This window comes from Oncorhynchus masou, chromosome 27 (assembly GCF_036934945.1).
Source record: "Oncorhynchus masou masou isolate Uvic2021 chromosome 27, UVic_Omas_1.1, whole genome shotgun sequence".
Taxonomy (NCBI): Eukaryota; Metazoa; Chordata; class Actinopteri; order Salmoniformes; family Salmonidae; genus Oncorhynchus; species Oncorhynchus masou.
Window position 1 is genome coordinate 55,743,595 of NC_088238.1, and position 16,078 is coordinate 55,759,672.

At 43.5% G+C, this 16,078-nt stretch overlaps 1 protein-coding gene across 3 annotated transcripts; it reads right to left on the reverse strand.

Moving 5' to 3' along the window:
• Positions 1–270: 270 nt before the first annotated feature.
• On the reverse strand, positions 271–14,306 carry LOC135516440 (uncharacterized protein KIAA0232-like). Of its 3 annotated transcripts, none has more exons than XM_064940763.1 (8): positions 14,139–14,306; positions 10,311–10,860; positions 9,924–10,064; positions 7,910–7,979; positions 7,742–7,823; positions 4,206–7,563; positions 3,983–4,091; positions 271–3,270 (listed from the first exon to the last, which is right to left on the reverse strand). In XM_064940763.1, exons 2-8 carry the CDS (start codon positions 10,545–10,547, stop codon positions 3,254–3,256), a joined length of 4,014 nt encoding a protein of 1,337 aa, XP_064796835.1. In that variant the 5' UTR covers positions 10,548–10,860; positions 14,139–14,306; the 3' UTR covers positions 271–3,253. The 3 variants fall into 3 exon arrangements, with proteins under 3 accessions (XP_064796835.1, XP_064796837.1, XP_064796836.1); XM_064940765.1 differs by lacking the exon at positions 14,139–14,306 and adding an exon at positions 13,867–13,976; XM_064940764.1 differs by lacking the exon at positions 14,139–14,306 and adding an exon at positions 13,732–13,837.
• Positions 14,307–16,078: the final 1,772 nt, after the last annotated feature.

Here is a 16,078-nt window from a genome sequence, read left to right on the forward strand (position 1 = left end):
TCCCCTAGAACAGGGTTACTCATCTCTTACCCTACGAGGTACAGAGACTGCTTTTTTCTGCTCGAGCTGATAATTGCACACAGTCTAAATCAGTCTCTGATTAGAGGGGAACTGGCTTTGAGGTCCAGAGTTGTTTGATGGCCTAGATAGTTATTCACAACAACTTACTTTAGTATTATGCCCATTGAAAACACTGAACTCCTGGTAGAGCCCTCTGACACAGTGAACATGGTGCAAATACATAAATAAGAAACCAGAACAGAACCTGGGGTGATTTGGTTTATTCCTTTATTAGATGTTAAGAAACTCCACAATGAAACAAAATAATTTACTCAGGGTGTACATGAAATTAGAACAATACAACCACTTGAGACAGATGGGAGTTGAGGATGAGGGACAAAGGGATGGGAGGGTGTCATCTAGTAGGAATGAAGAGACTAGGAAAACTCTGGTTCTCAGTGGCGGATATGCTATGTCCTTCAGACCAAGCAAAACTCAATGTTAAACTTCGTCAATGTAGTTTCAAAATGCATGTTCGCTCTCGATGCATTCTCAAAACTTCCCCTCAATATATAAACAGAAAAACAAATGAATGCATTTCCTTCAAACTCCCATGTAGGTGCTGTGACTCGGTCTCGCACACATCTACACACAAAGTAAAAATAAAATAAAAAATAAGTCACTGCTTTATCCTGGCCTGTACTTATTGTCATATACAAAACCGGTTTAATTTAACTTCGACGGAGTGTGGTGTTGACATGCTGCTCTTATTTGTAAAGACACTCCATAACAGTTCAATCTTTGTCTCAGCTCTCCTGTACTGAAAAATAAGTCATGCAAAATAAAACGGAGTGACTTTCCTCCACGTACACTTGAATGTTTAAAAGTTTGCATGCGCCAAGATTGCATATGACCGAGGACCATGAAAGGTCCCCATCACATTGCTTAGGCAATCTCAAAACGGCTCGGTCGGGCTTAGCTCTAAAACTATGGTGCTGTACAATTAACTGTAGGAAGCTTGGGATTAATAAAAGCCTGTTTATTTTTTCCTCAAATAAAGTTTCAGTAATAAATTAATGCTTGAATGAATGTACTGATGCACTGCCACAGAATTAAGTGTTTTCCACCTCCTTTGACAAAAACATTTAGTATTTACGTATTCCTGAGTGACTGACAACTGTCTAAATAAATTACAATTGAAAGTAGCTTGCCATTTTTCAGAGCAGTCTTTCATTCAAGTTTCAATCGGTTTAACACAAGTGAAGAACAAAACACCACAATTATGGGGCAGACTGAGGCCCTGGCATATTGAAAGGGATTGTTATCGACTTTGCCATTTTCCAAACCAACTCAAGATACGGCTGTCCATTAAGGGGGTCGATGAATAATAACAATAAAATAGAAACTTAGGATCAATGACTGTGCTCACAATGGAGAGCCTGTGCCCTGTGACAGTGCATTAGAACCAGTGTGCACACATTGTTGGCGGACATATTTTGGACTGCATAACAGATGCGTCACAAGAGAACATGGAGGGATGGTAACTGTGCTTCAATTCCTCGGTTTTCTGAGGACGAAAACAAAATATTTTTAAGTGGAAGGAACCAAAAACCAGAAATAAACCACTGCAGTGATAAAGATAAACAACGCACATGGAAAACAAAATGCATTTCGTCTAAAAGGTGCGCGTTAACTCAGGATTTAATAGTCAATGCACAGGCGACAGAAACAATCACTCAAACGTCGTCGGGCCTCTGATTAAACTTAGTTTATGCATTGAATTGTTATTTTGGGTTGATCACCTTTTCATTGAATGTTTAATATTACGCTCTTTTAAGTTAAGTAGTGTCTGGATAGAAATACATTGCCTTTAAAATCCTGCTTCTACTGTAGACCTTACAATAGGATGAACACACTGACACTATTATCTGTAATAGACTCAATCTGATAAGATTTAAATCAAATTACTATTTATTCCCATTGTTATTACAGGCCAGTTAACTTACTAGTTAAAAGTTCTTAAAAACTTAACTCTTCTTTAAATATGAAAACCAAGTCAAAGCAAGGACCATCAAATCACAATTATTTTCTCCAAAAGATCCACCGATTTCTCCACTCTGCAACGACAAACAAACTACAGGATCTACATTACACAGCCACAATATCGAAACTGCTACAGAACTGTCAACATATTCATAGCGCCAATTGTTTGGACTATGGAGTTCACAAAAAAAAAAAAACTTTCAATTGTTGCAAATCGGTGCCTCTGTAGAAATGGCTGCAATTAAATATTTTTGTAAAGGGCCATTACACCCCAAATTGAGCTGAATCGTTTTTTTTTTTTTTTTTTTGCTTTTTGCATTGAACAGCAGTTTTGTACTTTTAACATATATTTTTTTTTTTGGGGGGGGGGGGGGGGGTCAATTTTACTTTTTTTTTTACCTTACAAACCATTTCTACTGTGTCTACTACTAAGGTTCTGAAAATCAGACAATCACCCAAAATCATACTCATTTAGAGCAACTTTGCACACTTCTGTGTGTGTGTGTGTGTGTGTGTGGGGGGGGGGGGGTGTCTTTGATACAGATTTGAGAGGTAAGATGCACACATTCTTTCCTTCAGTCAGAAAAGGCAAACACACACACGCAACTCAAATCAAAAAAGGGATGAAGAGAAACAAGAGACAAACGCAGTGCTTTCATACGTTATGAAGAGAGGCATCCCAGTCAGATGAAGGAAACTGCAGCAGTTACACTAGTAAATAAGGAGTGAGACTATTAGGACAGGAACATGCTCAACCATAACTACCAGTATCCTAGGTCAAAAGCTAAAAAAAATAAAATTAAAAAAAAGTATTGGGGAAAACCAATGGAGGGAAAAAACAAGACTGTCCCTAATATCTCACTGACTCTAATTAAGACGGAATTGTGTCTGGAAGAATCAACTAAAACCCAAATCTAAAATGCATACGTCTTCAGATATGGCATCACATGAAGACATGTAGAACATATTCGAGTGTTTCCTACTTGCGACCTTTTTTGTTGTTGTTGTTGTTGATGATTACACAAGACTCTAGTAAAAATTAAAATCAGCAGGGTTAAGGGTGGGATGTAGAGGGGTTCCTCTGTCCGGAAGCCTATTGTTTCTAAGTCGCGAGCCCCCCTCCCTATATCTTTGCAAGTAGAGGTGCAGTCAAAGGAGAAGAGGCCAAATCTTCCTGACGATGGGCTTCCTCGCCACAGAGCTGGACTGCTCAGATGTTGCTGCTCCCTGCGAGAATAAAGACAGTGGCTGAGAAACATGAGTTGGTAAACAGGGCATGTGTTCATTTATCCTGAGTTCAAAACAAAACTGAAACCGTTTGCATTTGATGAAATGTGTGTTAACTGGAACCCGTTTCAAGATCGTGTCACTGGCACGTAGGGCAGTATACAGACCAGCATTTTCGAAAGGAAAGGGAATACCCCCACAGGCTGGGTCAGAGTATGTATGAGAGGGAGAGAGACACAGCCCCACCCCCCACCCCCAATGGTGTTAGTATTTATTCTAAAGCATTGTTATCCTACCTCGGTCCTGGGGCCCCCTGGGTGAACCTTCTGGTTTTTGCCCTAACACAACACAGCCGAATCAAATATACAAATCTCAATGAGTTGGTTTGATTCAGTTGTGTAGCACTGGGGCATCATCTTTTACTTGCACCAGAGGGGCACCCTGTTCTAAAGCAATTTGAACAGCTGACACTTATTGGAATGACTATGCTGACTGAATGCTGTAGAGTTGTGACTAAGACGATTAAATATTTGCAATTCAGTTTAAAACAAAAGTAGCCTAGGTTGTATATAAACAATATATGACCAATTCAACACCCATCTGTTTGTCAGGGACGATCAAACAAACAAAAAGTTTCCAGCCGTATATTAAACCAATACCTCAGAAGTAATTTTAGCCGTAGGCCAAAGATTTAATATAACTTTGATCTTACCTGTACAATGAGGTCCAGGGAAAAGTGGGGAACAGATTGTGTTCTGCCACCAGCACTCATCTTGCTGGACGCCAGTTAGTCCCTGTCCACTAATATTTAATAGAGGGAACTATAAAAAAGAAGAAAAAGAAATGTATTAGTCTAATGGAGAGAACTGTTTCATAGTCAAAATGTAGAGTACCTTCTGATCAAACACAGCTCGACATTCCTATAAGATTCTTACCTCATGCAAATCTTCAACGAAGTCATAGGTTTTCCCATATGTGGGACTCTGACCAGCTGCAGCACATTTACAGGCTTCCTTTTCTCTGCAAGATTCTTCCTCCTGAATCTTGTCGACTGGGACATCCATCTGTCCGCTCGCTGTTTCGCAGTCCAAGCAAGTCTCCTGCTCAGCGATTGGCAGGAGGGTGCTAGAGCCCTCCTGAGAATCCAGTGAGGTCTGGGCACTCTTCTCCATGCCCGACTTCTTCAATCTGGGCAGGAATTTCCCAGATTGCAGTTCTGACTTCCCGTAGCACGGGCCCTCGTTTTCTGCATCCTCCTCAAGTGGTTTGAGGTCGGCCTGAGGGTCGTCGGAGACATCCGGAGGGGCCAAGACGGGAACACTCGTCTCTTCTTTCTCGGACTCAACCTCCGACTCACTCCCTCCGCCGGGCGACAGCTCCGAGGCTGATATTGGTCGGAAGTGAGTCCTGGGGGAGATGCGGATGGCCCTGTACTGGGTGGTCCGGTTGATGCCGTATAGCCGTGGGTGGAAAGCTTCATTCTCCAAGTCCGAGCACAATATAGATTTGGGCTTGAACCCCGGGCTGAACGAAGCCATGTCCTCAGGATTAAAGGAGCACTCGACCTGGAGGACTTGAGAGAACGGACTGTTCAGATCAAAGGACGCAAACGGGTAGTCGATCCCCGGCTCCTCACCACGGAAGCCTGCACAGGATCCGAGTAAATCTTCATGGAAGATAAAAGAAAATCCCTTATTCGATCCATCCTCACCTCCTTTAGTAGCCTGGTCACTCTGCCCGAAGGAGACCAGGGGCCTCCAGAGGGGCTTGTGGCTGGAGGCAAAGCAGCTGCCTGTGTTCATGAACACACGGTCTGTACCAGCAATGGTTACCACGTCTGAGCCAGAGGACGAGGCAGCAGCAGTGGCACACTGTAGAAGGCTGCCTTTCGCGTCGCCTGGTGGCACCACGGCCCAGTCCTGGTCACTGCTGAACATCTTCAGCTCTCCATACACTCCTCCCAGGATGAACGACGTGTTGTCCTTCTCGGGGTTCACGTCCCATGGATTGGACGGCGTCGTGTAATCCCCTGAAGCATTCATCTTCGAGAGCCGTTTTTTATCCAGGAGGGCCTGCTCTTCGTTCTTGCCTTCTTCCCACAGGTGGTACTCGGAGCGCTGCACTGCCTTCTTCGGAGGCCCTTGGACGGGATCATCTTCCTTTGTCTGCAAGTCCAGACAGCCGCAGCGGTAGCTGCTCGACTCCTGGGAAAACAAGCTCTCGCCTGGATTCTCTTCTCCTAGTGAAAGGAGATCCCCATCTCCGACAGCCGTCCAAATGTCCTTTATTATCCCTGAGCCGTGGTTGTCACTCGGTTGGTTGGAGTCATCTGAAAACATGCCAGCGTCGTACTGCTTGCTCTCGTCCCGTTCTAACGCAATTCCACAAATGGACTCCAATTTAGATTTCTTTGCAATGGTCGGATTGGACACAGGGCCTACATTGGCTTCCTCGCACTGGTGACCATTGTTCTCTTGTAAAAAGTCCAGGATTTCTTCCTCTAGGTATGTACCAGAGATGGGAGGGATTATACAATTAATCTCTTCATTGCCAATTAGAGCGGACTCCTCTGTTTGAACGTTTATGTGCTCATTGTCTGAACGCATCTCTTCCGAATGAGACCACGGACTGCAGGTTCGCGTTGAAAGGTTCGAACAGTGTTCAGTTTCATCAAAGGCACTATTTTTGGTCCATATTAACAAACGAGACTGCTTGTTACAATGTGGATCTCGACAGCTACTTGAATCTGTGTTGTTTTCGTGACCAACGGTGAGAAAGGGAAGAGTTGGGCTATCGTACTGCAACTCAAAAAGAGACAAACAGGAGGAGTTCAGACCAGGAGCTTCACTGGTGGTTTCTGGGAGATGAGGTTCCTCCAGGTTTCCAGGTAGCGCGCCGATGGCGAATGGAACGCCGTCCAAAGCGGGGGAGAGCTGAACGGGAGAGTCCCCTGCAAAGCTTTCTCCATCTATATCTTCAGAGCTAGAGGATGAATAACATGCCCAGAACCGAGCCATGTTTTCCAAATCCTGCATGAAGAACCCATCATCTCCCAAAGCATCCAGACAGCCCATCCTTATTGCACTTTCCCCTTGCAGCTCAAGGCCATCTAACACTAAACAACATTCTGCCTCAAAGTCTCTTTGCTCTTCACTCTTCTGTCGAATCATGTTCAAGATTCGACTCTCTTGTACCAAGTCTGAGGCACTAGGATCCAATATGGATTGATAAATATCGACTTCATAGAAGTGGGTGAAATCGGACAGATACTCATCATCTAACCCTCTACTATCCTCAGGCGGAGGGCAGCTTGAGGTCCCGTTGAGTTCGGTAGCATCCTCATCTGCGTCACCCGGCACCTCAACAAAGTGCCCGTCGACAAAGGTGCCCGCTGACAGATACGCCCTCTGGAAGCTTGTGTTGGCAACGCAGATGCCTTGCATTCTCTCAGACAGCCTTCTGAAGTCGGTGGACGTAGTCGAGTCGTCTGGAGAGTCCACCTTGCTCCGGTACTTTGTTTCCAGTTTGCTCCTTCTGCTACTGAAAGGTACTAAATACTCCGTGATGGGCTCCGTGTACCACAGGGGCTCCTCCATGTACTCCTTTTTGTTGCTGGCCTCAGCTCCAGACTCCTTTTCTTCCCACCAGCCTGGATCTTTTCCAAGTTCCTTCAGCTGTCTTCTCCCCTTTTTGTAGAGCTGCGTTTGCCTCACAGGGCCTCCAGTGGTGCTGCTGCTGCTGCCTCCAGCATTCCGCCGCTCCTCTTTGTCGACGGCCTTCAGAGCCAGCTTCACTTGTCCACTGTGGCACCCCCTCTTACTCCTGCTGAACACCTCCTTGGACCTGTGCCTGATCCTGCCCGCCTTGCTGCTGGAAGTCTTGGAGTCGCCCTGGTTCCCGCTGGAGCTCGAGCCAGCCTCACTAGAACCAGAGGACCAGGAACGAGGGCGATACTTGCCCTCTGACCTGTGCCTCACCTGCTTCTTGCCATGGACGGTGGCTCGGTCCTCTGCTGTTGCACCCCCATGGAATCGTTTCTCTTTCTCCTTCTTGCTGCGTCTCTGCTGGGTTCTCTGGCTGGTTGGGTTAGTGCTGCATGCCTCAGGGGTTCTCCCCTTAGCAGCTTCACCGTCACTGTTGCAATCTTTCGGGGAGGAGGTGTCGGTGCTGGTCTGCGGGGCCGCGGAAGACGAGGAACCGGAGTAAGCAATGGCTCTAGCCTTGTTCCACACCGTCATGATCTCTTGGAGACAAACAGATTTCTCTGACAAAGGAGGAAAGGCTTCATAATACCTGCAACGAGAGAAAACGCTGTCAATTAAGTTCAATACATAAAATACAACTAAGCAAATACAATTAATTACCACATATTTTAATGGGCATACAACAAAATCAAATATGAATAGTTGTGCTGGCTGGTCAGGACATTATTATGAATACATTTATTATTGCGGTTTTGGGTAAAACTTACATTTCAACCTGGTCCTTTGAGGAAGGGGACTCAACTCCTTCAGGAGACTGAGACCCATCAGATTTCTTGAGCTCTTTATCTTCTGTGAAGAGATAATATGATAAGGTGTGTCATATTTACTAGTTTGTTATAAAAATGGCAGAGAATGTATAAACCCAAGATGCAAACCTTTCTGTTTGTTCTGGATGTCCTTGAGTTTGGAGCAAAGCTCCTCAACCAGGCTCTCAATTCCAGAGTTCTATGGGGGTAAAAGAAAGGAGAACGGTCACATCTAAGAATTAATCTAGCAAAGAATCCACTGAAGAGAACCTAAACAGAATAATCAAATGAGCCCCAATAAAAAAAAATGCTTCCCTCAGACCAGTCATGAAGTGATTGGATGTATCCAACGTTATAAAAACGGATAGTTGAGCCGTGAATGCTGATTGGCTGACAGCCATGGTATACCACAGGTATGACAAAACATGTATTTTTACTGCTTTAATTACGTTGGTAGCCAGTTTATAATAGCAATAAGGCACCTCTGGGGTTTGTGGTATATGGCCAATATACCACGGCTAAGGGATGAGTCCAGGCACTCTGTGTTGCAGATAATAGCCCTTAACCTGGTACATTGATCATGTTAAATTGTGCCTTATTGCCGAAATAACACTTGAGGATTGGAACTATTTTTTTGAAGGCAACTTTATAAACACTGACTAGAGGGTATTAACATGAGCCAGACAAAAGACAAACCAGCTGACTGTCGGAGGCCAGACCTCCTGTACCATGACTGTTCAATTTAGCTATGAGGGAGAAATGACTAAGCATAGCCAAAAACAACCACCTCCTGTCTTTCAATCAAAACACTTACAAAACATCAGGCATCAGCCAACATAAGATCTCTCAGTCGCCCACTTCTTCCTTATACCCACTGATATCCTACTCTGTCAACAAAGATGAAGTAATCCGGTTTCTGTAAACAAGGCCTGCAACGAGCCGGTCTATTTAAACAGACAGCCATGTCGACAGACCAGTAGGCAATAGGCACCGACAGAAAAGCAACAGCATTTAGTGAGGACAGAAATAGCCACTACAATAAACAGGGTGGAACTAGTTCAAATCTTTTTCACTCACACTCTCTAACATAAGGTAACATTCCTTACCATGCCGGCCCAAGTTCCTACCCTGGCCGTGTGTATCTTCTTGTATCATTGTGCTAACGCTGGTCAGCTGACAGGCAACGCACTCTGCTTTCTATGCTGCAATCCCGTGCAGTGTGCGCTGGTTAAAAAAAAATATATAAAAAAAAAAAAATGGACTGCAGAGTCCAGTACCTAGAGAGCAGCTCACTCAGCCTTGCAGACCCTTCCCCCAACACAACCTCCAGCTCTACCCCAGGCTGTCACGATCCCTCACCACTACTGGCTACCTCTGGTACTATACTACTGCCAAACCAACCGACCAGTAAAGAAAAGCTGCAGCAAATGCATTCAGATTTTGCTTTAAAAAAGTAAAAGTGATATAACAACACAGAAAGAATATAATGCAGGCGTATTAAACTGTGAACGTAGACGTAATGACACCGCTGCAAGGTCACCCATAATATAATCTCAATAATGTGTTTTAAAAGTGTGAGAGCAAATGGAGTCTTTCACTGTGTCACAATTCTTTCCTCTACTGAAATCAATTGAACCTTTTGCCAGTAAACTCTCATTATATCACACGACGGACTGTGAAAAATCCGAGAGTGATCACAAAATGAGCCTGGCCAATGCCACATATCACATGATGATAGTGGCAGTTATTTAATGGTGTATCCCTCACAGGGAATTTGCTTCATGCAATGACGGTTCACCATGATTTATGCAATTAATATATGCCTGACTGAAGTTCAACAGGCAAAGGCGCAGAATTACAGTAATAAATTCCTGACAGACACGGATCATTAAACAATTTACACACATAGATGGTTCCTGCTTTCTTCATTGATTCAACACGTTCAGCTTTGTAGCTTACAGGCTGCTGTATTTAAAAAGAAACACTCAACTGCTGTACCAACTATCAGTCTATGTTCTGCTCCCGAACACTCAAGCTTCAAAGAGTGCATGAGCAATGCTGGGAGAAGACCACATGCGCGCACAAAAAACACAGGGTGAAGAGAACCAATTTGTTGCTACACCGGGGCGGAACGGGCACTTACTTCATCAGATGCTGAACGCAGGCATTGCACGGCGGCTTGTTTCTTTATCTCTTCCAGACTCAGATCCGTCCCTCCTTTCTTCTTACACTTGGTCCATTTCTTCCCAGTTCCCTTCTCCCAGCCCAACAAGATGTCGTTCTCCTGCACACAACATCCACATCAGTTATTTAACCAGACAGCTGGTATAAACAGGAAAGTTAAATGCACGTTTTAAAATATTGACAGTACAAGAAATAAAATGGGTGGGTTTAATCATTAGGTTCGCTTAAAACCACAAAACAAACTGACTCAAATCAATACTCATTGACTAGGTGCATGTTTAACGAAGTGGGGGTTACTAGATACCATCATGTTCGTAACAAGATGTTGCCGCTGCTGGACACCTACCTGATCCTGCAGGTCGTAGTCGTAATTATCGTGCAGGAGCAGGCTGAGGACGTAGCGGGTGTAGATCATGGCATCGATCCCGCACTTCTCCAGCTCCTGGCCCAGCCAGCTCTGCACTGGGCCCAGCGAATGAAGCAGGGACATCTCTGCGGCAGGCAGGGGGCCCACTGGGGTTAGGGGGCACGAGAAGCTTTCAAGAGGAGCAGGACCGTCCGACTCGTCGCTCACTGGACGCATGGGAATCTTTAGGTGTTGGCCATTCTGAGGTGGAGCGGCATTGTGACTGGCGGATATGGAGGGGCGGTGGTGTGGAGAGGGGACAGGACAGTGGAGGGGGGGGGGGTTACTCCAGCAGGATGCACAGGGAGGAAGCTACATGGAGAGACATGTTGGGTGCTGTTGTTTTTTTCTGTGGGCAAATAGGTAACTTCACTCGTCAGGCATGGCTTTAACTGACGAAAGCTATCAGCTGTTCGGCAAAACACTAGACGTGCTTGCGTCTCAGTCAGAGGGGCTCATGCTGGGCTACGGCTTACTTCACCGGCACAACCTGAAAGATAGGAAAAAAAGACTTGCGTCACATCTCTGTTGCATTTAAATGTTACACAAGGTAGGTCTATTCTTTTACACCATAATATACGGAGTGTACAAAACATTAGGAACATCATATTGAGTCGCAACCCCTTTGCCCCCAGAACAGCCTCAAATCGTCAGGGATGGACGGAGGTGTCAAAAGCGTACCACAAGGATGCTGGCCCATGCTTCCCAGTTGTGTCAAGTTGGCTGGATGTCCTTTGGGTGGTGGACTATTTTTTGATACACACGGGAAACAGTTGAGCGTGAAGAACCCTGTTCAAAGCCACCTAAATGTTTTGTCTTGCCCAGTTACCCTCTGAATGGCACATATGCACAATAAATGTCTCAATTGTGTCAAGGCTTTAAACCAGTCTACTCCTCTTCATCTACACTGATTGAAGTGGATTTAACAAGTGACATCAATAAGGGGATAACAGTTTTCACCTGGTCAGTCTGTCATGGAAAGAGCAGAGGTTCCTAATTTTTTGCACACTCTAAGCCCTAGGCTTAGAAGAATGACAAAGAATACACAGCAATTCCTTGCAACACAGCTGATAAGCCATTTATGCTAATTTTGTTGACCTGGTTCAATCCGATTTTTCAAGGATCTGACCCAGGTGACTTCAGTTGCTTTGAGACCCCATTAATTTAAAAGAATATTAAGCCAAACAGAAAATATTATTCATATTTCAAATGTAACGGAATCGATTAGCTCGATGTGGAAACGTATAGGAATAATGAGGATTGTAAATCGACATGAGGGTGTGCTCAACTGAACACCTTGTAATGAACCAAAGCAAATTATTTCTTGGTTACTACGGGTTGCCTCAACCCACACCAGTAGATCTACAGCCTGTCTGTCCCCACGGATGGTTTTTAATGGCTGTTTATAGTCCTGGTCTCAGACACCAGCTTGTTAATAGGCTCCTAAGAGAGCCTGCACTCTTAACCCATGCAGACAGCAACGCAGGGAATGACAAGAACCTAAATGAGTTACATTATGAGATCCTGTAATGGGTGTACACTTTTTAAGCTCCCGTATGGCCTCCTACCATCACACTTAAGGGCAGTCAGGTCTACTGAATAATCTGCTGAGTAAACTTAAAGCAAGGAATTTACACCTAGGCTATACCCCTGACCCAAGGGTCAAAAGTTCTAATGAATCTTGATTTTAGGCTAGTCAATGTGTAAGCAAATTCCAAGATTTGTGTCGTGAGTAATATACAAAACATGCACGCTATGCGAGTCATCCTATGTAAGGGCGTCTGCTAGGAACATTGATGTCAAACAGGGTGGTTAAGGTGCGATGTTGTGGAACAGGTCCCACTGTGGAGTGACTCAGGTCAGGCTGACTAGCCCTATGATCAAGGCAATTCATCTGTATTCAACATCAGCCAGAGTTCTGGCCCATAGACAGTCTCTCACATGACAGTGATCACCTCCACAACTGTTAAGCATGTAAAGGCCACAAAATCACCAAGTTATAAAGAATGACCTAACGCCCTTTCCTGGTATACCAACAGTATACCAGGAAAACATTTAATTTGTATAGCAGGAAAGCAAACTAGTCAAGCATATTAATCAATATCAAATTATGCTATGTTGTATTAGGTTTCTCTTTATGTAGTGTTGTCTTTTGTCCTAAATTCTTATTTAATTTATTTGTGTTTTTAATCCTTGCCCTCGTCCCTGCAGGAGGCCTTTCGCTAGGCCTGTAAATAATAATTTGTTCTTAACTTACTTGCCTAGTTAAGTAAACGGTTTAATAAAAAAATAAATTAAGATCTAAACATTTCAGTAGCCATGTTATGTAGTCAGGCGCTCAAAAGAGGAAGCCCAGCCGCTGCCAAATGCATCTGTTTCATATGGCAGGATACAAACCGGCACTCACCACTCGTTTTTGTGGCCTGATAGTGGATTAACCCGGGGAATGACGAAGAGCAAATGGAAGCTGAACCGATATGATAGGTTGGCCTTCTTGTCACTCAATAACGGCGGCATGTTATGGGTTACCCGTTATAGGCATCAAAAGGGCAAGAGATGGAGCTTTTCAGTAGGTGGCCATAGTAGGCATTCCCATGCAATTATTTCATACAGCAACACAATTGGTAAACTCAGTACAAAAAAATATCACGCTAACTTTAGCAACATATTGCTATGGCCAACACCTGATCAAATGAAATGTGGTCGAACATCGAGTTTGCATCCTATAATATACATCCCTGTAGATTACAATCTAGCTAGTTAGCTAACTAAAATGTCAGGAGACGGCTTGAGCAGACTTCCTTGACACTGGCAGCTGCCCGGCATGCTAGCCAACCTACGGTAGTCATTGATTTTTCTGCTTGATCGATAACGTTAACTAACTAACTAACCAGCGTTCACCAATGTGAGATAGTCAATAAGAACAACTAGCGGTGCATGACTTCTCTTTGCGAGCTAACCATTTCATACTCGACACTAGCTAACGTTAGATAGCTAACCCTAGCTAGCAGTATCACACACAAGCACTCGACTAGCCAGGGTTATGGCAAACAGTCAACTAGTGTTTGGTTAACGTTGCGTTTGTAAGTTATTAGCTTACTAAATGAAATGAACGAGCAAATGTAATCATAGCCTGTTTAACAGCAAGTGCCGACCTTTCAGTGGGATAGCGAAAGCTAACAGAAGCTAACGTTAGCTAGGAAGATAACTACTATTAGCTTAGTCGTCCACATCCGGTAATAAAACACATATATATATATAAAATGATTGATCTGCTGCCTAGGATATATACACATGGGGATAACTATAATAGGAAACATTATTGAATGACATTGTTAGTATCAGCCTGACGCAGTTGTACCGTTAGCAGTAGACGTGTGGGCAGGTGACCGTCGACTGACTGCTACTAATACGGTGGAATTACAAAACCCGGTTTTCCCGATAAATCGCCGTCTTTTCCCTATAAAAGTTAAAACGAAACATTGGTAATCCATACCATTTCGGGAAACAAATGAAACTGGAGAAGTCCCATCAAATCATCTCAAAGTACAATAACATTCCGACAAAAAGTTGTTGTGAAACGATAGAGAAAGAGGCTGCCCTCAACCGGGAGCGGAGACGTTTCGAATCAAAAATAAAAACATGCGCCACGAATTCTCACTAACAGGAATGCAAGTTGAAAAACCGACGCAATTACGCTTTTTTCACCTTTCTTTTTTTTGGTAAACAGTATTATTAAAGTACACTGCAAAATATTGTTTTATTTACCTGCCGTTACTTGAAGTGTAGAAGGGGGAGCATTTACTTCTCTCCCGCTGCCGCTCCGAGCTCCGGAATCCTCTGCAGAAGCGTCACATATCATGGACGCCGAGCGGCAAACGCGACGCACGACTGCGCTGTTTTCAAAAGAGAGCAAAAGTAATAATGGCGTCTTTTTGTAGGCACTAACTCCACCATGGATCGTTGTACAAAGCTTATCGGGAAATGTATTCCGTTTTTGCAAGGGGGGTGGATAAATGTCGAAAATAAGGTGTGGTTTAGGCGATTATCTTCGTCAGCTTGTCACTTTTTGTGAATTCTGAGAAATGTATGTAAGCACATAAAGGCTTCATAGTTTATAAAGGTCATGTTAACTGACTGATATTATCTCATATAACAAAATGTAGGAAACATCTTCTTAACCTGTGTTAACCTCAGACCTTATTTTTGGCGTGTATCCAAAAACTCAATTATTTCCCCAAAGGAATGGCTGAACAAACCAGAGCTAACTAATTTCCGGTTTATGACTACAGGCTGGCGAGCTGAAGATTTTCACAAATGAACCAAGATAGACCAGAGCGTGTCGTTTTTTAAAATGTATTTGTATTAACCAGGAAAGCCAGTTAAGAACAAATTATTATTTACAATAATGGCCTACCCCGGCCAAACCCTAACAGCGCTTACCCTAACGGCACTGGGCCAATTGTGCGCTGCACTATGGGACTCCCAATCACAGCCAGTTGTGATAAAGCTTGGAATCGAACCAGGGTCTGTAGTGAAGCCTCTGGCACAGTGCCTTAGACCGCTGTGCCATTCGAGAGCCCAACCTTTTTTCCATTGTGTTATTGACTGTACGTTTGTTTATTCCATGTGTAATCGTGTTGTTGTTTGTGTCGCACTGCTTTTGCTTTATTTTGGCCAGGTCGCAGTTGTAAATGAGAACTCGTTCTCAACTGGCCGACCTGGTTAATTTAAAAATAAAATACAAAATAAATAAACATTTCCAATGCGAGCAAAATAATCAGAGGGCAGAACAAGCAAAGGTGGGCAGAGCCAAGCACGAGTTGGTGAGATCCTATTGGCGCGTTTTAGCATTTATTTGCACATTTCCGTTAGGGGATGCCTACGAGTGTGCATTAACTAAATTCGCCCTTGCACTTCTTCTAAACAAAGCCATTTTTAGAAACTTTGGCAAAGGGCAAAGTCTACTAAACGTAGTACATTCTGTTTTTTTCTCTCTTTAGATTATAATTTTGTTTACAGAAAACTGTAAGGATAATAAATATTTAATCAATGATCAAATTTGAAGAATATCGGACAACGTCCATTTCGCTCCATCTTCTCCCACTGCCGGCCACTTGGCTTCCTCTCGTCACCATATTTGATATTAAATAGAAACGCCAACCGGATGCTTCACATTTTTACATCCGGTGAAATATCTGTCTCGTTCTAGCTGTGGGCGAGCTCTGTCACTCGTCTCCAGGCAACAAGGCGAATCTCTACCGTCCTATTACTATTAGGATTTATTCATCCGCTCACGATTGCATCAGATGGCCAAATAGTCTCTCAAAATGTGAGGTTAAATTCTTGTAAACCAGAAATAAGCCAATATCCAACAGGACAAATTCAATCCACTGCGTTTGTTTGTATTTGTAAAAGTTTGTTTTGTTTAAGATGGTATTCTAACCAGTTATGGGTCCAACTTAATTGCTTTAACATTTAAAGTAGGTGTGCTTAATAGTTTGTAGTAGCCTATTTCTCTGTAAACTAGACATGCTGAAAACAAAGTCATTATGTTGCAAATTTCATTCTCATATTAGTTTTTGTATTATTCATTTTTGACATTTTATATTAAAACTTGTCCGAAATGTTAATCCGTATCCTGCTGTCTCCACCCATAAATAATTGGGTTCAGCTCATTTTTTAGTATAAAATGAGATTCTCATTCT